This window comes from Ramularia collo-cygni, assembly GCF_900074925.1.
Source record: "Ramularia collo-cygni strain URUG2 genome assembly, contig: RCC_scaffold03, whole genome shotgun sequence".
Classification (NCBI taxonomy): domain Eukaryota; kingdom Fungi; phylum Ascomycota; class Dothideomycetes; order Mycosphaerellales; family Mycosphaerellaceae; genus Ramularia; species Ramularia collo-cygni.
This window is the reverse complement of record NW_019716257.1, coordinates 74,171-99,924: the sequence shown is the minus strand read 5'-3', so window position 1 is coordinate 99,924 and position 25,754 is coordinate 74,171. Positions and strand designations below refer to the sequence as shown.

Here is a 25,754-nt window from a genome sequence, read left to right as displayed (position 1 = left end):
AGTCAACGCCCTTCGCATGCCACTCTTCACTTTTCGTGACATCCGCTATTCTATGCCACTATGACGGATTGTCGTTCCAACTCTTCTATGCGTGTGAGACGATTCGGCGCGTGATGCCGTGACAGACCCGCGTTCCTGGATCCGTAGCGTCGATCAGATGAAAGTCAAAGAAAGTCTAAATTCACCATTCCAAGCTCATCCTCACACTTCGACATGCGATCAATGCAATGCCCCGGTTGTCACCGAGCCTTGTGCGCCGAGCTGCATCAACTGACAAGAACGATGTCTTGAAGCGAATACAAATTCTCGCCCAAGACAAAACGAGTTGGGCCGACACGCTCGCGCTTCCTAAATCGCGATTCCCGCCTCGCCCGTCCCTTGAGCAGCTTGACATTTACCGTCGACGATGCGCCGACGATCTGTATGAATGGCAGTGGAACACTAGGGGAAATGGCAATGCTGCTGGGGACTTCGTCCTGCATGACGGTCCGCCGTATGCGAATGGAACGGTGCATGTGGGCCATGCGCTGAACAAAGTGCTGAAAGATTTGATGCTACGATCGGAGCTCTCCCGTGGCAAAAGAGTGCAGTATCGGCCAGGCTGGGACTGTCATGGGCTTCCGATTGAGCTCAAGGCTTTGCAGCAGTCAAAGGATGCGGGAAAGCAGGGACATTCATCGAAGAATACGCCGGCACAGGAAGCGCGGGCTGCGTCTGATGCATCCAACAAGATGAGCGCTTTGGAGATCAGAACGGCTGCCAGAAAGCTAGCCAGCGAGACAATCGAATTGCAGAAAGCGAGTTTTCGAGGATGGGGTGTCATGGGCGAGTGGGATCGTCCTTACAAGACCATGAGCGATGACTTCGAGGTCAGGCAGCTGGGCGTTTTCCGAGRGTTGCTACGGAATGGTGGGATCAATGAATCACGCAATTTTCGCGGAGCTAACGCATCCTTCAGGCCTCATTTCGCGCCACCATAGGCCCGTGTACTGGTCGCCTTCGTCTCGCACAGCTCTCGCAGAAGCCGAGCTTGAATACGATGACAGCCACAAGTGTACCGCTGCCTTTGTGAAACTTCCGCTTGTACGACTCCCGGATGTCTTCAAGACCAACCCGTCGATCAAACCGGGCAGTGTGAGTGCACTCATATGGACCACCACGCCTTGGACTCTGCCAGCCAACATGGCCATAGCCATCCGGAACGACATTGCGTACTCGGTCGTCAATATACACTGTGCTTCAGAGGAAATTTCCAGTGATGATCAACTGATCGTGGCCAAAGACCGGATCGAACATGTACTTTCGCATTTGTCCCCGGATGCCACCGTGACTACTATTGTGGACTCTGTGCCTGGCTCGCAGATTGTCACTGGCGGGACGGCGTGCTTCAATCTCTTCACTGCGACAAATTCGCCCATCCTACATGCTGACTTCGTAACGGCAACAACGGGCACTGGCCTAGTCCACATGGCGCCGGGTCATGGCATGGACGACTATACAGTATGCCAGCAGCACAACATCGGGCCTGCCTTTGCACCGGTCGACGATGAAGGAAGATACACTTCCGATGCGTTCTCCTCACACGTCGATGGGAAGAGTTTCCTCGGTCTGAATGTTCAGACAGCTGGAGTGAAAGCTGTCCTTGATGTGTTGATGAAGCCTTCAAAGTACTTGCCGTCCGGCGTAAATGAGACGCGTACCAGCCTTTTGCTTGTTGCCCACAAGTTTACGCATAAGAATCCAATCGATTGGCGTACCAAGCAACCAGTTATTGTGCGTGCGACAGCGCAATGGTTCGCCAATGTGTTCGCGATCAAAGACCGAGCTTTATCGGCTCTGGAWGWTGTCCGCTTCATCCCTGACAGCGGAAAAGTAAGACTACGAAGTTTTGTTGAAGGACGAAGCCAGTGGTGCATATCTCGCCAGCGTGTTTGGGGTGTGCCCATCCCCGCTCTTTATAATCTAGAGAGCGATGAAGTTTGCATCTCGCCCGAAAGCGTTGATCACATCATCTCTATCATTGAGCAGAAAGGCACCGATGCCTGGTTCTCAGACCCACTAGACGATCCTTCATGGCTACATAAGTCGCTCGATCCTGGGAAATGGGTTAGAGGCTGGGACACCATGGATGTGTGGTTCGACTCTGGAACCACATGGACCTCACTAGAAAAGAGAGGCGATGGCGTTCATCTCAGTGATGTGTATGTGGAAGGAACAGATCAGCACCGTGGATGGTTCCAAAGCAGCCTCCTCACTGCTATCGCCACTCAAGACCCCGACGACAAGCCTCGGGCTCCTTTCAAAACGCTCGCTACCCACGGCTTCACTTTGGACGGGATGGGCAAGAAGATGAGCAAAAGTCTTGGCAACGTTATTGCACCCGAGGAGATTATATCAGGTACTCTAATACTTGCCTCGACCAAAGCCAAGAATAAGAACAAGGCGAGCAGTGGACAGAGCTCGCCAACAAAATCGAAGGCCCGGAGCACATTGGGGCCTGATGTTCTACGCCTATGGGTAGCGTCCTCGGACTACACCAAAGATGTATCCATCTCGCAGCCTATACTTCAGAGCGTTCAGCAGGCTTTGCAAAAGTACAGGGTAACTTTCAAGTTCCTACTCGGAGTCCTACACGACTATCCATCACCGTCTCCGCAACGTTCACTGCTCGCAGAGTTGGACTTCGCCGATCAGGTCATCCTCCACCAACTAAGCAAATGCAGTCACACGGTATTTTCTGCGTATGGCGAATACAAATTCTTCGCTGGGATCAACGAGATCAACAAATTTGTCAACAATGACCTCAGTGCTTTCTATTTTGAGATTGTGAAAGACAGGCTATATGCCGGATCTACACTCGTGAGGAGACATACTCAGACCATCCTCGTCCACATCACGCAGGAACTTACAAGAATGCTGGGTCCTGCAACGCCGCATCTTGTTGAGGAGGTTTGGGAGTGTTTGCCGGAAGCTATGAAGCAGACGCATTCGCTCAACAGTCTGGATAGTGCTGCGGTATCAGATCTAAGTCTGCACCCGTTGCGCCAAGTTTGGGATCGACCGTTCGATGCGACACGTGCTGGCCTCCAGAATGGAAATTCTCTTGACGGTGCAATTCGAGTGTTCCGAACGATCAGTTCTGCTGTCAAGATCGCACAAGAGGAGGCTAGGGCCGCAAGACAGCTAGGCAGTGGTCTTGCTTGCAAAGTCGTCATATGTTTGCACAAGGAGGTCAAGCTGGACCATCAAGATTTCGAATGGCTCCACGCCGCCGATTTGGCAAGCCTCTTGGTTGTCAGTCAGGCGGAAATACACTCGTGGGATGGACTTATGCCCATGCCCGTGGAGTGGCAATATGAGCAGCCGATTGTGAACTCAGAGTGGCACGGGTCCCATGAGCAAAGCACTTGGGGAAAGGTCATTATATTGCCGCCCAGTGGTGAGAAGTGCGTTCGATGTTGGAAGTATACTGCAGAGGATCAGACGCTGCCGTGCGCTCCGTGTCGCGAAGCTGTGTCAGAGGCTTTGTAAATATTCCATCGATGGCGCACTGTAAAACCGATTGCTGTAGCAAATACCGCATAGCTCACTTGATATTTCACATCCTCTCCGTCTCTCATTGAAGCGGCGAACGCAGTACCTTCACAACAAAGACCGGTGAAATTTGAAGGATCGCCCTACCTCTTGCGATTGAAGATATCTCTTTCGATAGCGACACAATCAGGCAGAAATTATTCGGTGGAAGACTTGACTCTCCGCAAGACTGTCATCTCTCATTAGCGCGTCTACCCATTCGCGAGCGTGGTCATCGCTTCACTGCCAGGGAAGACGGTAAGCTTCTTTACCCATCCTCGCAAGTGAGGTGGCTGCCATGGAGTCTACTAGAACTGCTCGTGTGCGCCAGGCATGAAAAAAAAGCTTTGACCCAGCAGAGATCTCYTCCACCTAATTTTCTTCACGTCTCCCAATCCCTCCTTCGCACCACCGTCCGTCCAACTCCAACGGCAAGTCACAGTTGGATGCTCCTCGCAGCAACGTCGCGTTTCATCTTCCTTTCTTGCTCTCCATCTTCCACCGCGGCAGCAGGATCTGTCTTCACTAGCCAAGCAAGCTCTTTGCGACCCGCACCACCTCGACTTTTCGGCCTCTGCTTCCTCCACACCCCACTTCGCACCTACGCCAGCAAGAAAAAGATGCCTCCCAAGAAGGAAGTGAAGCAGGAGAAGCTGCTGCTGGGACKTCCTGGCAACAGCTTGAAGAGTGGGATTGTATGTACGACTGGCATGTGCGTGCCCCGCGCATAGACTCGCTGGAGGTGCTAACCGCAGCCCCAGGTCGGTCTCGCCAATGTCGGAAAGTCGACATTCTTCCAGGCCCTCACCAAGTGCTCGCTCGGTAACCCCGCCAACTTCCCATATGCGACCATCGATCCGGAAGAAGCGCGTGTCATCGTGCCGGATGAGCGCTTCGACGCACTGGTCGACATGTATAAGCCCAAGTCGATTGTACCGGCAAATCTCACAGTCTACGACATTGCTGGCTTGWCACGTGGTGCCTCCACTGGCGCAGGTCTTGGAAATGCCTTCCTGTCTCACATCAGAGCCGTCGACGCCGTCTTCCAGGTCGTCCGATGTTTCGACGACGCGGAAATCATTCACGTGGAAGGAGACGTTGACCCAATCCGAGATCTAGACATCATTAGTGAGGAGCTGCGCATCAAGGACATTGAGTTTGTCGAGAAGGCGCTCGATGCCTTGGTCAAGCAGACTCGGAGAGGCGGACAGTCACTGGAGATGAAGAAGCTCAAGGAGGAACAGGCCACTGTGGAAAAGATCCTCGCGATGCTCAAGGACGGAAAGGACGTACGAAAGGGCGACTGGGGTCCAAAAGAGGTATGAATGACTCCCCTCATAACTCCCTTCCCCTTTCAGGATGAACCAGAGATCAAATCTCTATAATCCCAGCTCTTCGAAGCCTCAATCACGCAGAGGTGTCATGAGAGACCTTCTTTTCTGATCAGAAACTCAAGCATTACCATTGATTCAGCACCATCACAACGGGGAGCATTAGCTAACCTTGTTCACTTACAGGTCGAGGTCATCAACCCGCTATTCCTGCTGAGCGCCAAGCCAGTWGTGTTCCTCGTCAACCTCAGTGAGCGTGACTATATTCGCCAGAAGAACAAGCATCTTCCCAAGATTGCTGAGTGGGTGAAGGAGCATGCAACTGGCGATCCAATCATTCCCATCTCCGTCTGCTTCGAAGACCGCCTCACTCGTTTCGAAAACGATGAGGAAGTCGCAGAAGAATGCAAGAAGCTGGGCACAAAGTCTGCCCTACCCAAGATTGTTACCACCATGCGAAAAGCGCTCAACCTCGGCTCCTTCTTCACGACCGGGCCAGATGAAGTGCGTCAATGGACGATTCGCAACGGTACCAAGGCGCCGCAAGCRGCCGGAGTAATTCACGGCGATTTCGAGAAGACTTTTATCCAAGCAGTCGTGTACAACTACAAGACGCTAAAGGAAGAGGGCGACGAGGCTTCGGTCAAGGCCAAGGGTAAAGTTATGACCAAGGGCAAGGATTATGTTGTCGAGGACGGAGACATTCTACTCATCAAGGCAGGCGCCGCCAAAGCATGAGCCACGATTATGAGGGCGTCGCTCAACTACAGACACAAATGGTCTGGACATGGCAGTCTGAGCACAGCAAAATGGCTATACCTTCTATAGGGATTGGTAATGATGTAAATGACCTTTGCCGAATTTAAAAAGATTCAGCGCCATGCATGTACACTATAGTACACATGTAAAGTATGACGAGTGTCAGTTCTTCAATTCGAATTGCATACATGTACAGGACAAGTTCTGCATCAAGTGTATTCAACATCTGCTTTTTGCGGTCGACAAGCGTGAGTTGTGAGGTCTCCAAAGCTGATTGGTGAGATGTGTTGAAAGAAGGACATGCTTTTGTCACATGCGCATACGCTTCCGAAGCGCATGTAGATCATGGTTCTACAGGGCAGCACTCCGGCGCATCGCGGCTTACGCTACCTTGGCCAATAACGAAACCATCGACGACGACGAGATGGCCGCACGATGATGAAGCTCACATAATGATCCATGCAGCCGCTTAATCCTTATTTGAGGGCCTTTTTCCGCAGCGCTCTGCCTGCGCAATGCCAGCCCATCAGTCACCATCTGCTGCTCGTCCCAACGACCGAAGTGCTGCTGCGCTCCAAAGACCGAGACACGAACACGCCCTACGTCGATCTAGCGGGAACTGAAGAATTTCTGGCAAGTCATGTGCTGCGTGTGCCTGGTGGCGGTGCACCACAAAACAGTGGAGGGAATGGGAACGCCGGGAGTGGTAGCGGACGAGGCAGTGGGAAGGACGGCGCCGGCGGCGTGCGTGAGGGCAAGGGCAAGGCGAAACAGTACTCCACCATTAATGGTCGGACAGTCATAATCAAGGACTCGTTTGTGTACAGCAACAAGGGCTTCCGCACCCTGAACCAGGCACAATTGCTGGCCGATGCCATCTTCTACCCTGATGCGCCGGACGGCCAGCAGTGGCTCATCTACTACATCTCGCGTCCATTACTGGGTACCTATCATGCCACACCAATCATTCCGGCGGTGATCAGTGATGAGCCTAGCAAGGAGAGAAGGCGACTTCTGGCGGAGGTCACCGCAGATTCCACAACGACAGGCGTGGCGCCGCCCACGCCCAAGAAGAAAGAGATCAAGACATTCGGCGATCTTTTGACACAGTTTCCCATGATCTCGCGGCAGATGCAAAATGGTTTGGAGAAGGTCATTCGCGATTTCATTTCAATCAATGATGCACCCCTTCCCAAGCCGAGATCCAGGCGATCGTCGGTCAGCTCACAACTCTCGGGTCCGTCAATCAGCGACTCCGTATCATCGATCAAGTCGTCGCTGTCAGGAATGAGCGTTGTTCATCCAACATCGATCGAGCTGGAACCGGAAGAGCAGACACTTCGTACTTCGCTGGAGACTGCGATCATAAGCGCAATCGACCTCTTTCAAAACGTTGACAAGCAACAGCTGTCGCTTCTTGGCGCAAGTACAGAGCTGAATGGACCCACGGTTGAGCGTCTGATTGAACGATATGTGACGGAGCAGGTCCATGACCAAACTCTGTTTCCCAGGGTATGCGCAATGCGCCAATCTGACGACTCGGATCTTGGATCCAAGATTCGAAGAATGACAGACATTGATATCGCACAAGTAGGTGTGCCTATTCCGGATGGTATGCGCGGGAAGCGAAAGCTTGCGGCCCAGATCGCCAAGGGCGTCGATGCTTTCAAAAAGATGGGCGTTGCAAGCAGCCCGCAGGAGATGTTGGAAATATTGTTGGCAACACAGAAGGCCATCACCGCGACCGAGACTTCGGCTGTCGATGGCACAGAAATGGTATCGCAATCGGAGTCACAAACTCCACTGACCATCAACGCTGATGTGCTAGTGTCCATGCTACTGATCGTGGTTATTCGCAGTGGTGTGCGACACTTGCACTCCCGTCTCCTGTACATGCGCTACTTCATTTTCATCGATGAAGTGGAGAGTGGAGRGCAAGGCTATGCGTTGGCAACATTAGAAGCAGTCCTGGCGCATCTTTCAGGGGGCGCTAATGCTCTCCGGAAAGCAAGCRAGCGGAATCGCTTGCTTTGGCAAGCTGTCAAGACAGACGATGTCCAGGCCATGGAAGCGATACTCCAACCACGTATTCTCTCGGGTGACGACTCCACCTTGGCCGAATCACCCATCGGGTCTGACCATGAGTCCTCCGATACCGAAGATGTGTTTGTGGGCCCACCGCATGGAGCTGGCCTGGAGACGGACCCCGTTCAGGACGTGTCGCACTCGATCGATTTTGCTACGACAAACACTTCGCTGCATCATGTTTTCCCATTCCAAAGGCCTCCAACCCCTCCGCCTGAGCACGCAAACCAGAAGGTGAAAAAGCATGTGTCGATGGCGTCTTTACCAAGAAGCCACTCGGCCTCGTCTGCTTACTCTTCCCGTTCGCACTCGCGAAACAAGAGTATCGACTCTGACGCCAGCACGAGCCTTGAAGGTGACCTTTCGGTAGAAAGGCTTGCGCAGACACAGGACGCAGATGGGAACTCGATTTTGATGATGGCCGTGGACTCGGGAAAGACAAGTGCGCTCAGCCTTCTGCTCCGCATGCCAGCACATTTCCGCGCCGCTTTCGTCCTAGAAGACGTAAACAACGACGGTGCAACTCTACTAAGTGTTGCTGTACAATCTGGCAATGTCGCAGTGACAGAGGAACTGGTTCGATACATGGAGTACAATGCCTCCGAGGAAGAGCTCCAACGATACATTGCGACACAAGACAGCAAAGGCCGCTGTTTTGCACACTATCTCTTCCATCAGCCTCATCTCATACGCCGATTTGGGAAGAAATTGCCTTGGCGGTTGAAAGACAACATTGGCCAGACACCGCTGTTTGCGCTGTGCAGGTCCTACGATCACGAACAGTACCACTCCATGATTGCAGAGGCTCTTGCTTTGGCTACGGCCGCACAGGACGATGGAGAGCCGTTACATCTGGACGATCACGTTGACGCTAAGGGTAATACCCTTTTGCACATCATCAACGACATGGCACTGACCGTCAAAATGCTTCGACATTGCGACTCCGATGTCAACGCTGCCAACGACAAGCGCTTCACGCCGCTCATGGTTGGAAGTAAATACGGCCGGATCGATCTTGTGCGGGCGATTTTCGGAGATCCGCGAGCAGACCTGACGCTCAAAGATATTCGCGGGTTGACAGCAGTGGAACTCGCCAAAGACGACGATGTGCGCAACCGTATTGATGACCTGATCTTACTCTCCAGTCCAGCCGGGAGAGACGGCCGCATGACGACCGTGGTCCGCTCATTTTTCGTCGAGGATGCCACCATCAGACTGGTCTTGAAGTCCGGAGCACCGAATGGGAACGGATCGATTACCGTCACCACATGTATGCGATCCGTCGCAGACTTCGAAAATCTCATCAGATGGCTGTCAATTGAGTGTCCCGCGAGCTGGCTCCCCTCGCAGTTCAGTCTCCCCTCCCCGTTTCTCATACCTTCCAGACCATCACGGACGGTCTTAAAGGACATTCAGATCAGGATGGATAATCTGTTCCACACTCTGCTGACTCATGGAACGTTTTCAACCCATGAGTTGGTCTGGGAGTTCTTCCTGGTCCCAGAAATAGACGTCAACATGCTCTCCGAGCGCACGCAACGCAAAGCAGAAGCCAGAGTGGAGAACGTGAAGGAAGATTATGAACCGATCACAGATACTCAAGGCGTTGAGAACTTTACCGCTTTTGCACGAGAACAAGTCCGGGGAGTAACGCAGTCAACGAAGAAGGCCATTCGAGCGACGAACCGGCAGAGGATGCTATACAACGATCTTTCAGACGCACAGCTACTGGCTTCCTCTGCCCTCTCGACGCTCTTGTTTCTACCGGCACCCTACATCTCGGCTTTTGAGCGCTATACTAAACTGTTCGTTCCCAGCGAAGCTTCCCCGTTAGTGAAACTTTACTACGCTCTCCATGCAATTCACTCGTCCAGCTMTGCGATCCAAGTTGCCACAAATCGCCCCACATATCTCATTGGCAGCATKGCGCAGTCCCAGCGTGCGATCGATCGAAGCAAGAACTCCATTTCGAGATCAAACCGATGGACACCAAATCTTGGGATTTTCGAGGATGCGAAGAAGGCGGTGGAAGTAGAGGCTTGGGACAAGGCTGCAAAGGCTAGAAGAGAGAAGAACAGTTTAGGTTGCGAGCTGGCGTATACGCAGCAGACTATTGCGAGTGAGCTGGCTGTATGGCAGGATGAGCACGTCAAGAGTGGGAGAGCGATGCTGAGAGCATTAGCGCGCGAGACCATCGTCAAGGAGCGTGCGAAGCTTGAAGGTATGAGGCGTGCGCTTAGAGCCGTCAAGAAGAGTTGATAGCGTGAATGTACGAATTGAGTATGTGGGGGTGGACGATTTGGACGATTTGATCGCTCTGTTGCAGTGAAGCGTCGACCACTTTCCAAAAATGTTTTTAGATACTTAATGCTTCTTACGTCCTACCAAGCTGTTCTCATGTGTACAGATATCTGCGTTGCGGCCATAGATCAACCAGACTCTGCATCGTCTACGCCAACCTTTATCGAGTCTTGTTCAGGAACGAAGGCATCCACTCCTCCGTACCATCCTCGAAGTATCGCTTCGCGGGTTCCTTATTCATACCTGGCAAGACAGTGAACGGTTAGTGAATGTCTTGCACGACCGGTTTCGAGGGAGAATCTGCAGACACGCTCTATGCCCTGGACGGATCGGCTTACTCACCATGGGAGTCTGCAAAGTAGCAGGCGTCGGAGTAGCAGTTGTCTCCAAACTTGCAACTATGTCCGTATGCACAATCAATGTCGCGACACCAGAGTCTCTGGGGGCAGCTGCGCGACCTCGCCTTGTGCTTGAGCACCAACACCTCTCCTTTCGTCAGCTTCTCGCCATGCCTAGCAATAGAAGGTCAGTCACCCGCTATACACTGGAACGCTGGGAGATTCGGTTGCGCTCGCTGCTACCCGCTCGTTGATCCACTCACACATAGTCGCAATAGTCTCCTGCTGAACATTTCCCGGTGAGATGGTAGCTGTTACAGCACTACGTTGCATGACAGGTCAGCGGGATTTGATGATAAGGTCCAGGCGAAGATGTTGCTCACTTTGCCTTGTCCTTCCATGCGCTTGGCGTAGCGACCTTCTGCGCCAGGATCGGTCCTCGGTAGCTCTTCGTCCAGTCGCTCGTCGTCTACATTCAACAGTATGAAGCGACGAGCTGGTGTCTTTTTGGACGCAATACTTATGAATTTGTTCGCGTTCAAGCCGCTACCTTTTGCGACTGTCCCCCATGTAGACCCGCCTGCAGAAGTAACGGACTCGGTCGATGGGGCTGGACTTCCAGGTTTTGGGATGAATGGCATCGCATTGGTGTGTGTGCTCATTGGCGTCCGCATTGTGGTTGCAGCAGGTGGTTGTAGCGTCTGACGGGACATGGGCAAGTCGCTTGATCGAAATACCTGGCTCATGGAGCACATCTTGAACCCCAACTGCCTAAATCCAGGTTCGGCGGGTCGAGTCTCAATCAGTGTCAGACGAGATGCAACGGCGGTATCTCGACGATGTCTAGACACAGAGGAGAACTGTCAGTGGGTGGTTCGACCATTGTATGCTGAAAGCCTCATATGGGCCAATGGATTCGAGATGCAGATTTGAGTCAAGCAAGTGATGTAGCTCCTCCATTGTTCGCTCGACTTACTGTTCGAATACGGTAAGATATCCATTGTCATGGCAATGCGCGAAGAACACATGCTTGCCTGGGAGATTGGAAGGTATAGACGGAGCATCTCTCTCAATTTGTGGTCAGCACGCTCCTTGCCATTTCCAACGTCGATGATGTTGAAGAGAGGCTGTGCGAGTCCTACCAGAACATGTCAGCGTGGCTCCTCGGCGATCGATGGGGTTCCAGGCGGATTTGTGTATTTCTATGTGTCGCAGGCCTCAAAAATACAAGTCCCGCTGCGTCGGTACGTGGCTTGAGCTTACAATCAAGCCATGGCATGGATAGGGGTAGATTGGCAWGAGACACTCGAGGACCGTCTAGCACTCGCTGAAGCTCCAAACGCGAAAACTCACCCAAGGCTCTACCAAACGCAGCCAGTTCGTTGGCGTTCGAAATGATGCCTAGACTCTGTAGTTTTGTTGCTAATCCTTGAAGATTTAGAACGACTTGAACCACTATACTCCAGTCGGAAATGGCGTCTGGATATGTTGCTTTGACTTCTTGCTGGACCGTAGAGTGGAGCTGGTGCGCAGCTTCAGCGCCGCCATCTTTGCCCATGGCATAGAGATAATCTTGAAAGATAGCCCCGTCGCCGTCTATTAGGACCAGGATGAAATTGTGCGAACCCTTTTGGTACATCAGCATCCAAGTGCGAGTCTATGATATTCTTGTCCACTCTTCTCACCGATGCCTGCTTTGATGCTACCAGAGCCTGTTCACTAGCCTGTGCTTTACTCTGCCACATGCGACGCGATGCAACCTGGAAGGTGAGAACATGGTGTTAGCGAGGTCTCTAGGTCTGAACAACATTATGCCWATCTGCCTGGACTTCCGTTCCATGATTTGGTAGCAATGCTCCCTTGAGAAACTACGGTGGGCTACGCGCGCGCGATTGCACGGCTGCTCTCGTCTTGCTTACTTCGTTCTGCCAGTCGTCATTCCTTTCRTCGTACTTGAGCTTAAGTTCGTCGTGTTTTTGTATAATCTCAGCCACCAGCTGATCTCGCTCTTCGTCACTCTTGCGAAACGCTTCCAGGCGCGCCGAATAGTCGGATACGGAGTTCCCGTTCATCATTTTTGCAACGACGTCGAACCGTCGATGTCGAATGTAAATGGAATGGTCAAAAAACAAACGTAGAACGTTTGTTTCAATGTCCTGCCAAAAGCTCGAGCCAATATTTAATCACCTTAGTCCCCTTTCCACGAGGCGCTAGTTAGGCTGGGCTCACATCTTCGGGTTAGGGTTGGGGTTGGAGTTCAATCACTATATCAATCATGTACTACGCCTCCAGTGCGTGAAGACCGTGCAGCTCCCATTTGAAGCTCTTACTGCTCTGAGCATCGGTATTCGAGACGATCAACGAGTGTCGCGAACCGCAATGTGGAATATCTACGGAAATTTGGTGAAACGCTTATTATGAAAGAACTCTTTGGCTTGATCTTTCTAACTAAGGTAGCCACCAGCAGGTAGGACATACCTGCTGCATTGGTTTGCTATCTTCACGAAGAGAAGATGTGAGAAGAGTCCACAAATATGTGCAGCCCCCGTGTCTATCACTATGAAGTGAGACACAGAGAGCAGGGAAAGGTGTTCGATGATTGGAAACTCGTCACTTCACACGCAGTCTTGTAATACAGACGCAGACTACACGCCTTATGTTTGGATTCAGCTCTAGAAGAGTGGACGGGCTAGGACTAATGCTGCACTGCGACACCACTCGCATTCGCTTGCTCTGTAATTCTCTTCTTGTATTGCTCCACCGTACCACCAAAGTTCTCGACAGTGCCCTAATACGGATTAGCATGTGGCCGAAGAGTGAATGTGCGAGGGAGGACTTACATTATCACACACCCACAGACTAGTACAAACTCTCTGCAGCATGGTGACATCGTGAGATACCATCAACACACCGCCCTCAAATTGGTTAAGAGCTGTGCTGAGCGCATCCATGGCTTCGATATCGAGATGGTTAGACGGCTCGTCCAGGACAAGGATGTGAGGGTTGGTGAGTCCAATGCATGCAAATGCGACACGAGATTTTTGACCACCAGACAATAGCTCCATCTTCTGTAGACCTGTCATACCTGTGATGCCAAAGGCACCCAGATGACGCCGGTATTCCTCGTCCGACTTGCCTGGATACTTTGCGGCCATGAATCCGACAGCACTTGCATTCAGGTCAAGCGCGTCGACGTGATGCTGCGCGAAGAAACCAATGCGGAGTCGAGGATTTTGTGAGATAAGACCGGAAGAAGGCGAAAGTGCTCCAATGAGCAGTTTAAGAGCCGTAGTCTTACCTGCTCCGTTGGGACCGACAATGCCGATCCGAGAATCAAGCTGTACAGAAAGATCGACGTTCTTGAGAAGGATCTTGTCAGGACTGTAACCAAATGTGACGTTGTCCATCTGGATGATGGGCGGCGATAGCTTCTCGACCTCGGGAAACTTGAAGTGAACCAGGTACTCGCTCTCAGGAGCCTCCAATACTGGCATCTTCTCCAGTTTCTTGATTCTTGACTGCGCCTCAGACGACTTGGCAGCATTGTATCGAAACTTATCAATGAAGGCCTGCAAATGTGCCCGCTGTGCCATTTGATTGTCGTACTCTCGCTTAGCAGTCTTTCGGCGCTCTTCTTTGGAAGCGTAGAACGACTCGAAATTGGCACCCTTGTAATAGTCGAGACGTTCCGAATGCTGGTGAATGATATCGGTGGCGACTTCGTTCAAGAAGGCTCTGTCGTGAGAGACAACGAGGACAGTGCTGGGATAGCCTTGGAGGTAGTTGGCCAAGAAGGTAATGGATGGCACGTCCAGCATGTTCGACGGTTCGTCAAGAAGAAGGAGGTCTGGCTCGCAGAAAAGCGCTCTCGCCAGAGCAAGACGCATACGCCATCCACCGGAGAATGTCTTGGTGGCGAATTGCTGTCTCTCATGCGAGAAACCCAGACCTGCTAGAATGCTTGCTGCTCGCGACTCGGCCTTGTCAGATTCCATCTCAGCGAGCTTTCCTTGTACATCACTGAGCGTAATGTCGAGACCCTCGCGCTGTTTATCAATCTTTGCCGCATCTGCTGACGTGTCTGCCATTGACGACCGCTCTGCTTCAAGCTCTGCGAGCTCGGTGGTAATTTTCGTTTGCTCCTTGAGAAGGTGCTTTCTCCATACGTCGGCGTCGAGCACTGCTTGCAACGCTGGGGTGTCATCTCCAGAAATTTCCTGCTCGACGTGCAGAATCGAGATGTGGGTAGGAATTGACACCTCACGCTTTGCAAGCGCTCGGAGCAGGGTAGATTTACCAATACCGTTCTGACCCACCAGACCATAGCGACGGCCATACGCGAGTGTCAGGTTGGTGTCGGTCAGGATGCGTTTGCCTCCGATGGAGATGTCGATACTGTCGACCTTGATGTCTTTACTCTTCGAGCCAGCATCGCTGCCGAGCTGCAGAGGGTTGACGGCCATGAAGAACTCTTCATACGACATCTGATCATCGGGCTGGTCCAACAAGCGTGAGGCTTCATACTCAACAGTCTTGAACTCCTTGCGATCTTGCTTCGCTCGTAGCTTTCTCTCGGCCTTTTCGAGCTTCTTCTTGTCGACTCGTGACTCCACCTTGCGGGTGTTTGCAGACTCAAGATCTACAGCACCACCGGTGAGGCCAAGCGTGGACGAGATGTTGCGCTGAGAAGCGACGGAGATGGTTTGGTCCAATTTCCTGGCCGAGGGAGCTTGCTGCCGTTGCTCGCCATCGATGCTGGTTTCACTACCCAGTCGTGACACAAATTTCTCGACGAGATTCTGGACGGAGAGCGCATCCGCGCCAGTAGGATCCCCACATGCAGATAGCAAGAGCTGAGTTATGGCAGCCGCCGCATCAGCCAGAGGATCACCATCAGCGCTGAACTGGCGGGCCGCATGATTGAGATATCCAGCAGCGTAATCCACAACGACCGAGTCGACCTCTGGCAACTGTGCTCGGATCTCTGCCTGCATCTTTACGGGTGAAGGCGTTGCCTCTCGCTTCGAGATTCTTGATATGAGTTGGCACGTGAGTACGTGAATCCCGAGGATCCCCGTTGAGTTGATGATTCGAAAGTTTTGCAGGCGCTCGTGAGGCGTTTGCACAGGATCCTAGCTGTTTCAAGATACTGTGCGCAAAACTTCCAAGGTTTGAAGGGAATTCATTCCGTTACCCCATCAATATTTCAATCAATTTCGGCAAACGCCACTACCTTATTCAGTTCCCTCCAGCTAGCTCACATGCGAATGCCAGAATAATCACAGACGCCTGCACGTTGCTTCACCCGTGCGTGAACAACTCCGTACAACGCACATCAAAAATTGAATCAAATTGTACTGGATTCACATCTCACGGTGAGATTGGCGACCAAGCACGTCACAGTGACACAGTCTCCATTATTCAAGAAGCTGGTCGAAGCACGTGGTTGCAAGGCTGTCCGGTCCTTGCTAGCATGCGACCCTGTCTCGCCTGTGTTGTTGTTCATCAGGTCCTGGCCAAGATTCAGGAAACGTGCATCTGTGCAATGTCAAAATGCAAATGCAAGAACACAACAGTTTGAACCGGAGAAGTCTGACACGTCAGGTCCCGCCTCCTGTGGTGTCCATCCCAATGATGTCCCTTGCAGAATCTACGAAGCACTGCTTTCATCGACTTTGCTCTGTGCTCTTGCAATCGGTTTTGGGATGATGACTGGTTACAGGCCCTGCGGTGAACGCTCCGCCGCAGTGGAGTATTTTGCAGGGCTCGCTTGGGGCTGGGCCAACAAATTGTTCCAGAGGCCGGGTCCACATCTCAAGATCCCCGCAAGGAAGCTTATGACCCGCTCTAAATGTAGTATAGCAGGGATCCCCACTATCGCGTTTCATCGTGTCGGATGAGCTGAAGTGGTTCAACAGTCGCCTCCTTGCCACAGCAGGTGACGTTGAAGCGCATTCACCAATGCCGAAAACGACTTGTGTGCAAGATGTTAAGACGATGCCAAAGCAGACTTTGTCACGGTAACGAGAAACACATACTCTGCCGGTAAGTCGGCGATAGCGCCACTGCATCGGAATTGTTAGAGTTTGCAATGGCGTGTTCTGCAGTAGTGCGCGTGAGATCAAACAAAGACCATCTCGAGCGTGGGCCGCTGGTCAAGACTCGTAAAAGAGGGCGACAGGCATCGCAGTCATGAGTCCAGTACTACCCGCACGGTATCCATGACCTGGATCTCCGGTTGATGGCACAGCTCGCCATGCAGTTATCGCCGCGGTCGGTCTGATGCACCAGCAACGGCGGAGGCGCCGTTCTCGGCAGCATCACAGTACCATGGATCATGATGGATGTGGCCGTGTCTTGGAACGAGGAACCTGTTCGTCGCTCTTGAGTGGATCGACAGACAAAGCCTAACGTCTCAGCTAGAGCTTGATGAGTCCTGCTGTCCTGCAGGCTGCGAGCAGCTTCTCGTGGCCTCGTGGTAATAAGCGCGAAACGATACCACGCGTGCGAAGGTCTCGCAGCAGCGAGAATCGGGTAGCAGTCATAACACTGTGCAGCGTGCTTGAAAGAGAGACTGCATGATGCGCAATTGTCGCATCTGGAGAGAGTGGAGTATGGTGGACGGCCAACTCGCGCCTCGCCGTCTCGACCATTGTGTTATGCAGGTCCGGTGTATGCGGACTGGGGTTATCCCTGCGAGGGCGAGATGTTTGCGCTCCTCCGAAGGGTGGCACGGCATGATATTCGCCAACAGGCAAGCATATACGCCCAAGGGCGCTGCTCATCAAAGATGCACCTGCGCGCAATGTCGGTGTCGGTACGGGCGGGCCACTGGTGCAGCAGTTGTCAATATCGGGAACATCATTATTTGTTGACACCTTATAGCCTTACTGGTCCTAGCATGGATAGGCTAGCTTTCCTCCATTCGCCTGTTCGCGCATAGCTCCTCAGCCTCAGCTTTGGTACCTTTGCACCAAGCGCCGTCCTCTTTTCCACTGGGCAGGGCACCGTCCTGGCCTCTGTCGTTTCTTGCTTCCTCATGCGTAGAGACACCACATCGTTTGAACGAGCCAATCCGCGATGTGTGTAGTGCTGCTCATTGACCGGCACTYCACCTCTCCGCRTTGGCTGTGGCTGCACTGGCTGGAGTCCGACCTCAGGACATGAAAACCGTGTCGTCCATTTGCGCTGCCGGCTCGCTGACAGCTCTGTCGGCCGTGGGATTGGCATTGGCGCGGCCTCACGAGGGTGACGACGACGACAGGGAGACGAACGGGGATTCCGCTGCTGCTGCTCTTCGCACGCGACACCCCGCAAACATGGCAGCCGTAGCACATTATCCCTTTCCCAGAGACACCACCACCACCTTCGCCTTTTCCCCGGTACAGTCACCACGACGTCTAGTCAGCGATGGAGAGAATGGACGAATACACGCCGACTTGATTGTTGAGCATAAGAGACACAGTGCGGCGAGCAAGGGCGGGACAGCAGCGGAACGTGAATCGGACGGCGGACGACGCTCGGCCACCCCGTCCAGCTGGATGCGGCGACTGTCGAGCAACATGTCAAGCACCATGTCAACCTCTCGTGACTCCAGTCGAGCGCCGACATCCCGCCCTGCGTCCGCCGCATTCTCCTATGCCAATTCGAATGGATCCACTGTCGTGTCGCACTCTGGCTCGACCACCCCGGTCTTTACACCTCCATCTCGACCGCCGAATAAGCTGGTCAAACGTACGGCGTCCTCCCACGGCACCCGTGGGTCTCCCTTTGACATGGGATCGAAACTTCCCGTTCTCCGGAGACCTGCAACAAGTCATCAACGGTCTGCGACTCTGCAGGAGACCAGTTCGAGCCATGCTCCAGACATCAGAGTTTCCCAATGGCGCCACTACTTTACACCGCGGGTGGTCGCGGCGGATGCGACTGGACGGAGAGGTTCCACGGGCATTCCAAATCCCATCAAGCGGGTGTTTCCAGATCGAAGATATAACCCCACGCTGATATCGGCAAAAGAGCTGGCTGTCCCAATAGTGGTAGAGGTGGATGGCAGTGAGCGCGACGAAGACCTTCCAATGGCGCCGAGCACAGCTTCCTCGCCATTTCCGCCCTATGCTCCACATTTTGAGGAAAGCACTGCGCCACGACGCTCCTTCTCAATCGGTGACTTGCTCGCCCACGGCTCTCAGCCACTGCGCGTGCGATCATCATCAGGCAAAGGGWGACCTTGGTCATCGCGGTCCTTGCGCACCGGAAGACCACGGGTCGTCTCGGAGCCACAAGCACCAATGGGAATATACAACAGCAGACTCGCAGACCATGAAGCCGAGCGACCTGCAAAGCGAAGAAGCATTGCTGATACTCAGACGCTATTGCGTAGCACATCTTCATCAAGCAGCGACCATCCGACACGTCACGACACGGTCCACGAGGCAAACAAAAACCGCAACCCGGATCCTCAGCTTGTGCTCGTCGTACCGGACACAGCAAGTCTAGAATCACCCACGTCGTCGATCATTCCTGGTCGAAAAACAACACCGGCCACACTGACCACAGCCGCGATTGAATCCACACGACTCTCTGCCTCTCTTTCGGAAACCGCTTCTACATCAGCGGGTTCCGACAGCGACGCACATTCTCTCGGCGACAACAGCACCGACTACCAGAGCGATAATGTTTACGACTCATACCCTACCCGAACAACACGAAGTAGCTTGGGGAGACGAGGACCTCACATCGAAACGATATTTGACGAGTCTCCGCCCAGCTTCTCATCTGGACGGAGCTTGAAATTAAGGGACTTTCTCAGCGACGGGCATTTCCCCGGAGGAGAGTCTGGCGAAAGATACCGACACAGCACAATTGAGGAAGAGGACAGCGTTGTCAGCACTCCCGTTCGATCCTTACGCAATAAAAGCGTCACATCCACCCCATCAGCACGTCCCGGCGCATCTCATGTCTTCTCCTCATCACCTCCTACGATGAACATACTGGCGGACTCGGAGGAGCTGGACTGGGACGTTACCGAGGAAGGCGGCTTCGATCGAAGTCTCGCGACCCCACAGCGAGCTTCATCGTACCTTGCAAAGGGCGGTCCCACCGAGCTGAACCTCCCATTCCGCTTTGCTTCGAACTTGAGACCAGCGCATGCTGACTCCGCCAACGCAACACCGCAGCGAAATGTAGGTTTGTCAGTAGACAAGGCGAGTCTGTTCGACTGGGCAGAACAACAGCCAAGCCCTAGCCATGCCAACGACACGCCTCAGCGTCCAAGAACAGTCCATGGAAAGAAAGACCAAGAGAACCGCTGGAGTAGACTAGCAGGACGGCGTGGCCCGAGCGCGATGCATGCTCGCAGTCACAGCGTTCCCGTCGTCCCTGACTTGGATGGTAAAAGAGACACCGTTGCTGCCAACAAGTTTGGGACATGGGGTGTGGGCAGCAAGGCTGTGACGGAAGACTGGAATGAGGACTTCGATTTCGACGAACTCCCGCAATTCGCACACGCCGATTCGCACATGGACGAGAAGCGCATCGACAGTGGTCACGAGATGTTTGTTCCCAAGTCTATCAGAGAGCAACAGGAAAACGTGATGGCAAACATTGGCTTGCTGCGAGAATGGGGATTGCTGATAGAAGAGCTGAAAGAGCTGCGGGTCCGTGCAGCTGGCCTTGATATGCTCAAGGGACCACATCAGCAAGCATGGCGGGAAGTAGACGCAATGATTGAGCTGGCTGACCAGGAAAGCGAAGAGCATACCTTGGAGCCGCGAGGTACGCCACCGTCGTCGCCGGGATTTGATTACAGTGCCTTTGAGGAACAAACTCCCATCCGACAAAATTCAGCAAGCCTAGCGGGCCATGCATCATCCTCAACAGACCGCTCCTCATCGGCCAAACAACCGTCCACGCCGATGAGCACTTCGGTGGTGACTAGGCCACGCAAGGACTCTGAGTTGGTCGCGCAACGCGTGATTGCCGCTCTGCAGAGTCGACGCGATGCAGCAGACCCGATTCCTGCACAGCTTGTGGGCACCTCCAAAAAGGTTCCGTTTGATACGGCCACGCTCCGGCACATTGTCCCGTACGTCAACGGTCTGAAGCGCAAAGTCAAGGACGCTTTGCGCGAGACGGAAGGTCTATACTCTAGTCCACGCCGGAAACCATCTCTTTTGCCTTCCGCTACCAATGCTCGCGAGGAGAAGGCTGGGACACCCTCGTACCGCAGCATGTTTAATGAGCCGGAGAATGACATTACCATCACGACGCCACGACAGACTCGACGAGAGCAAGTAGTAACGGATAATGACGGGTTTGATTCGTATCGATTCGAGCAGAGCCAATCTGCGAATCGAACACCGAAGAGAAGCTGAGCTTCATTCACCTCSAAAAATTTGCGCACATGAGACCTTTTGCGATTCATCTTTCTAATTCCTGGGCGTTCACTGGATGGTTTGACATTTTCAGTTCGCAGCATATCCGAGTTTTTAGCATGGCGTTCTGAGCGTTCCGACCGAAGTGTTAGGCGGACATATTGCGGAGGAAGATTACGACCGCCGCAAAGGCACAGCGTGCACAGGCATGAAAGACCGGGTGGCACGAACCCGCTTTAAAGTTTTGAGCTCTCGTGAATCCGTGGGCATGTTCCGCAGGAGCTTTGCCGAGAGCGTCTTTGCAWTGAGGCCATTGGGAAGAAACGACCACAGAAAATTTGGCTCGCTGAGATGTTCGAGTATGCCGACATTGCATGGGATAGCGCCTTGAGGAGAGACAATCAGATAGTTCTAGCATATCGTAGAGAGAGATATGATCAGAGCYCAGGACAGTACAGCACAGATATTGACCATGACCCAAGATCGGCGCTTTTTCTTTGACATTTCATCGGACTCCGACACCTCAAGGTAAAATCGGGCAGTGGTTGAGCGATGAAGTCAGGGACCAGCTCGGCGGAGGGGTCTTGTACCCYACCTCTGTTTTTCTCCATAGCTTTCATCATTCCTTCTTCTTTCCATCTTCCCACACCTCGCATCCCTCACTCCTCCACCTTTCCCTCTACACCCCAAATCACAAATCAATTACAAATCGCCAATATGTCTTCACCAGCAGGAAAGTTCAAGGTACACATTGACCGCCCAAAACAACGCAATGGCCACATGTGCTGACGGAGAGGGACCAGGTTGCGGACATCAACCTCGCGGCCTTTGGCCGACGCGAGATTGAGTTGGCCGAGCAGGAGATGCCCGGTCTTGTTGAGACCCGCAAGAAGTACGCCGACGAGCAGCCTCTGGCAGGTGCCCGTATTGCCGGTTGCTTGCACATGAGTACGTATCTCAACGCCACAATCACAGCTTCGCTGGCCATCTCTCGCTCTGCATTACTGACAACACGCACAGCCATTCAGACCGCCGTTCTTATCGAGACCCTCAAGGCCCTCGGTGCCGAGATTACCTGGACATCATGCAACATCTTCTCCACCCAGGACCACGCCGCCGCTGCCATCGCCGCCGGCGGTACCCCCGTCTTCGCCTGGAAGGGTGAGACCGAAGAGGAGTACCAGTGGTGCTTGGAGCAACAGCTTAAGGCCTTCCCCTCCGGCAAGAAGCTCAACCTGATCCTCGACGACGGTGGTGACCTCACCGCGCTTGTTCACCAAAAGTACCCTGAGATGCTCGACGACTGCTACGGTGTCAGTGAGGAGACCACCACTGGTGTCCACCACCTGTACAAGATGCTCAAGAACAACAAGCTGCTGGTACCATCCATCAACGTCAACGACTCCGTCACCAAGAGCAAGTTCGACAACCTTTACGGATGCAGAGAATCGCTCGTCGACGGCATCAAGCGTGCCACCGATGTCATGATTGCAGGCAAGATCGCCGTCGTTGCTGGTTTCGGTGATGTCGGCAAGGGCTGCGCACAAGCTCTGCACTCCATGGGCGCTCGCGTCTTGGTCACCGAGATTGACCCCATCAACGGTCTGCAGGCCGCCATGGCCGGTTACCAAGTCGTGACCATGGAGGATGCTGCGCCCATTGCCCAGATTTTCGTTACCACCACCGGCTGCCGGGACATCATTGTCGGCAAGCACTTCGAGGTCATGCGTGAGGATGCCATTGTTTGCAACATTGGTCACTTCGATATTGAGATCGATGTTGCGTGGTTGAAGAAGAACGCCAAGGAGGTCGTCAGCATCAAGGAGCAGGTCGWCCGTTTCCTCATGCCAAGCGGCAAGCACATTATCCTCCTCGCCGAGGGTCGTCTTGTCAACCTTGGATGCGCCACCGGACACAGCTCCTTTGTCATGTCATGCTCTTTCACCAACCAGGTCTTGGCACAGATCATGTTGTACAAGGCCAACGACAAGGCCTTCACCCAAAAGCACATTGAGTTCTCTCGCGCTGTCGAGGAGGTCAAGGAAGTTGCCAGCAAGTCTACCGTTGACCGTCTGCCAATTGGCGTATACGTCCTGCCCAAGATTCTCGATGAGCAGGTTGCTCTGCTTCACTGCGAGCACGTCAACGTCAAGCTCACCAAGATGACCGAGGCCCAGGTATGTCGTCCGATCAATCGTATGATGAAACGTGCTAACTGTAATCCAGGTCGAGTACATGTCTCTTCCTCAGGAGGGTCCATACAAGCCAGAGAACTACCGTTACTAGACGGTCTGTGCTTTTTCACGATTAATGGAGCAATGTTTTCAACATTACATTGGGGTTTGCACTAGATACCACTGGGGACTGTCTTCTTTCAACCGGACAAAAGCATTGCAAGGCGCGCGGCGTTCAACAAAAAGGTCTAAAATCCACACGGAGCATAACTGGTTCTCACTTTCAACCTGAGATCTAGCGTGGAATGGATCTGATGTCTAGATAGACTACGTGCCTAAGGGGCCGGAGTGAATATGAAGAGTTTACACGTTTGAGCTTGGCGCTCGACGATGATCAACATGATCCTCCTGTTCAAACCGTGGAAACACCCACACGTTCGCGTGCTTAAGCCACGCCGGAGTTCCTAGGGCTCCTGTCCAAAATCGTGATGAAACACGCACCACGATGGCGTGCTGGAGCCACGCCGGACTTCCTAGGGCTAGGGCTAGGCCTGCCCTTTGTCAATTCCGAATTCAGTAAAATCAATCTGGACGACAACATCAGTCTCGGACTGTTCGATCTCATCATCTGTGGTGGGTGATGATACCACCCATGTAGAGATCAACCAGACTTGTGCCCACGCTGAGGTCGTTTGTACGTTTGACATTTGAGACACTTCGGAGTCGCAGTGTGGAGGCGAGGATCGTCAATGTGTCGACGACGCGCCTAGCCTTGGCTTGACGTTCGATTGGTTCCCCAGCCGATCGTACTTCAAGCTCCTCAACTCCCGGTGCCAAAATAACTATCTGCGGCGGCAGCGCATTTAAAACCACTGCAGCACACGACCACGGTAGCACAGCCACGTTCTCTTACGGTTCGTTCGCTTCCCTACTCTCTTCTCATCTCCCCACTACTCGTTTGCGACCGCATCGTCTTCGCACTGATTTCATCAATCAAGAAGCATTGGAAGAGGCGGCGCGCGTCACCCTCAAAACCCCTGTCTTGGACACATCCGACCTTGACGTTCCAACGCGCACCTGGTCACCACATTCGAGAGCTTGCTTCATCCGATTTCCATGTCCACCAACATGAGGGCCACTTCGAATAAAGATGCCGCACTGGAAGCAGCTAGACACATGGGCCGCCTCAGCAAGCGATTAATCTTTTCATACGTCCTCGACTGGATAGTGATTATTGCGTTTGCTGGTGCTGGTGGGGCCCTCAGTGTCGTGAGTCCTCGACATCGCCCATTCTCGCTTCTCAATCAGGAAATCGCATTCCCCTATGTTCATGAGACGGTGCCGATTTGGATGCTGGGTGTGGTGTGTTTGTTGGTTCCCGCAGGACTTATCGGTCTAATTACACTCATTTTCGTCCCCGGATCGCATGCACGACGTACGGGAAACAGAGCGCAGACTATTCGATTGAAGCTATGGGAGTTTGAGAAGGGACTGGCTGGATTGTGCCTCTCGCTGGCTGTCTCTTTCTTCGTCACTCAAGGTAAATATCGATTGGTTGGAGCTTGAGGAATGACAGTTCTGTGAATAACTGCCATAGTCATTCACAGATTTTTGTTATTCATCAATCTCTTCTACAATGCTTCCTTGACACCGCTAACATCCATGCAGGAGCAAAGAACATGTTTGGAAAACCGAGGCCTGTAAGTAGACATGGGCGAACATTGGACGAGTCGATGCTAATCTTTGACTTCAGAACATGCTCGCACATTGTCTTCCAGACCTCAATGCCGTGTCTGAACACATTGTCGGACAATACGCCGGCCAAGACATTAGTGCTAGCTGGGTTTTGGTCGACCATGACATCTGCACGCAAACCGACCGCAGCTTCCTAGACGACGGCTTTCGATCGTTTCCCAGCGGACACTCTTCCTGGTCATGGGCGGGTCTACTCTACCTCACACTCTTTCTCTGCTCCAAATTCGCAATCGCCATTCCACATCTCCCGGTCGTACCTGCCAGCAGCCCGCGGACCCGCCAGCCAGAGACCGACCACGAACTTCTACCACTCCATGCAAACAGAGCGAGAGGCGAATCCATGGAAACCAAGCGCGAGTTCGATGATGCTGCCGAAGCTGTAACAGCCGCGGATCCTCTGTCCGTGCGAAATGCTGCTGCAGCTCCACCAAACTACCTCATCATTCCAGCACTCGCGCCTGTAGCGACCGCTGTGTGGATTTGTTCTACACGATACGCCGAGTTCTACCWTTTCGGCTTCGACATCATCTCTGGCAGTGTGATTGGCATTGTCTCGGCCTATCTTTCATTCAGATGGTACCATCTTCCGATCTCGCGAGGACAGGGCTGGGCATGGGGTGCTCGAAGCAAGAGCAGGGCCTTTGCGATTGGTGTGGGTACTGGAGGTTATGTTGGTGATGAGGGTTGGCATAATGAGAAGCCTGTCTTGAGTAACGACACGACAACTAGGGCGTGGAATCCGGAGCGAGCAGCATGACGGTTTGAGGCGCTGTAGAATGCGGACTTTGTGGCAAAGGGGAGTCTTGATTTTATAGCGTCTTGTATTGAGGTTCTTGGAGAGCCGTGTTGGAGTGTACTCTTAGCCAATGTTTCGAGCGAGATGTGAAGCTTATGCATTCACATATGGAACAAAGCCATTGAAGGGCGTGCAGTATTTAGATACTCAGCGTGAATTCATAGCTTGGTCCTCGTCATGCACATGCAATCTGAGCCTACTCTCTCCCGAGTTCTTCTGGCACATTACTGTCATTCCCATGGTTCCTTGAAGCTGGGCTCGCCAATTTC

At 53.0% G+C, this 25,754-nt stretch overlaps 7 protein-coding genes; 6 read left to right on the top strand and 1 right to left on the bottom strand.

Moving 5' to 3' along the window:
• Positions 1-227: 227 nt before the first annotated feature.
• RCC_02402 (related to isoleucine--tRNA ligase) lies at positions 228-3,531 on the top strand (the record flags this gene model as incomplete). XM_023767693.1 has 2 exons in its annotated part: positions 228-909; positions 959-3,531. The coding sequence occupies 2 exons, from the start codon at positions 228-230 to the stop codon at positions 3,529-3,531; spliced, it is 3,255 nt and encodes a 1,084-aa protein (XP_023623461.1).
• Positions 3,532-4,019: 488 nt separating this feature from the next.
• Positions 4,020-5,642, top strand: RCC_02401 (probable GTP-binding protein YchF; the record flags this gene model as incomplete). Of its 2 annotated transcripts, none has more annotated exons than XM_023767691.1 (3): positions 4,020-4,268; positions 4,335-4,892; positions 5,091-5,642. In XM_023767691.1, the coding sequence occupies 3 exons, from the start codon at positions 4,020-4,022 to the stop codon at positions 5,640-5,642; spliced, it is 1,359 nt and encodes a 452-aa protein (XP_023623459.1). The 2 variants fall into 2 exon arrangements, with proteins under 2 accessions (XP_023623459.1, XP_023623460.1); XM_023767692.1 differs by lacking the exon at positions 4,020-4,268 and adding an exon at positions 4,271-4,285.
• Positions 5,643-6,122: 480 nt separating this feature from the next.
• Positions 6,123-10,007, top strand: RCC_02399 (related to VPS9 domain protein; the record flags this gene model as incomplete). Its single annotated transcript, XM_023767690.1, has 1 exon — positions 6,123-10,007. The coding sequence occupies one exon, from the start codon at positions 6,123-6,125 to the stop codon at positions 10,005-10,007; it is 3,885 nt and encodes a 1,294-aa protein (XP_023623458.1).
• A 202-nt stretch (positions 10,008-10,209) lies between these two features.
• On the bottom strand, positions 10,210-12,132 carry RCC_02398 (uncharacterized protein; the record flags this gene model as incomplete). XM_023767689.1 has 7 exons in its annotated part: positions 10,210-10,292; positions 10,392-10,561; positions 10,651-10,709; positions 10,771-11,219; positions 11,364-11,525; positions 11,741-12,014; positions 12,073-12,132. The coding sequence occupies 7 exons, from the start codon at positions 12,130-12,132 to the stop codon at positions 10,210-10,212; spliced, it is 1,257 nt and encodes a 418-aa protein (XP_023623457.1).
• A 5,418-nt stretch (positions 12,133-17,550) lies between these two features.
• On the top strand, positions 17,551-20,760 carry RCC_02397 (uncharacterized protein; the record flags this gene model as incomplete). The annotated part of the gene is made up of 1 exon (XM_023767688.1): positions 17,551-20,760. One exon carries the CDS (start codon positions 17,551-17,553, stop codon positions 20,758-20,760), a length of 3,210 nt encoding a protein of 1,069 aa, XP_023623456.1.
• A 717-nt stretch (positions 20,761-21,477) lies between these two features.
• Positions 21,478-23,046, top strand: RCC_02396 (probable S-adenosylhomocysteine hydrolase; the record flags this gene model as incomplete). XM_023767687.1 has 4 exons in its annotated part: positions 21,478-21,504; positions 21,564-21,708; positions 21,781-22,937; positions 22,987-23,046. The coding sequence occupies 4 exons, from the start codon at positions 21,478-21,480 to the stop codon at positions 23,044-23,046; spliced, it is 1,389 nt and encodes a 462-aa protein (XP_023623455.1).
• Positions 23,047-24,062: 1,016 nt separating this feature from the next.
• On the top strand, positions 24,063-25,446 carry RCC_02395 (related to diacylglycerol pyrophosphate phosphatase; the record flags this gene model as incomplete). XM_023767686.1 has 3 exons in its annotated part: positions 24,063-24,474; positions 24,603-24,634; positions 24,688-25,446. The coding sequence occupies 3 exons, from the start codon at positions 24,063-24,065 to the stop codon at positions 25,444-25,446; spliced, it is 1,203 nt and encodes a 400-aa protein (XP_023623454.1).
• Between the last annotated feature and the right edge of the window lie 308 nt (positions 25,447-25,754).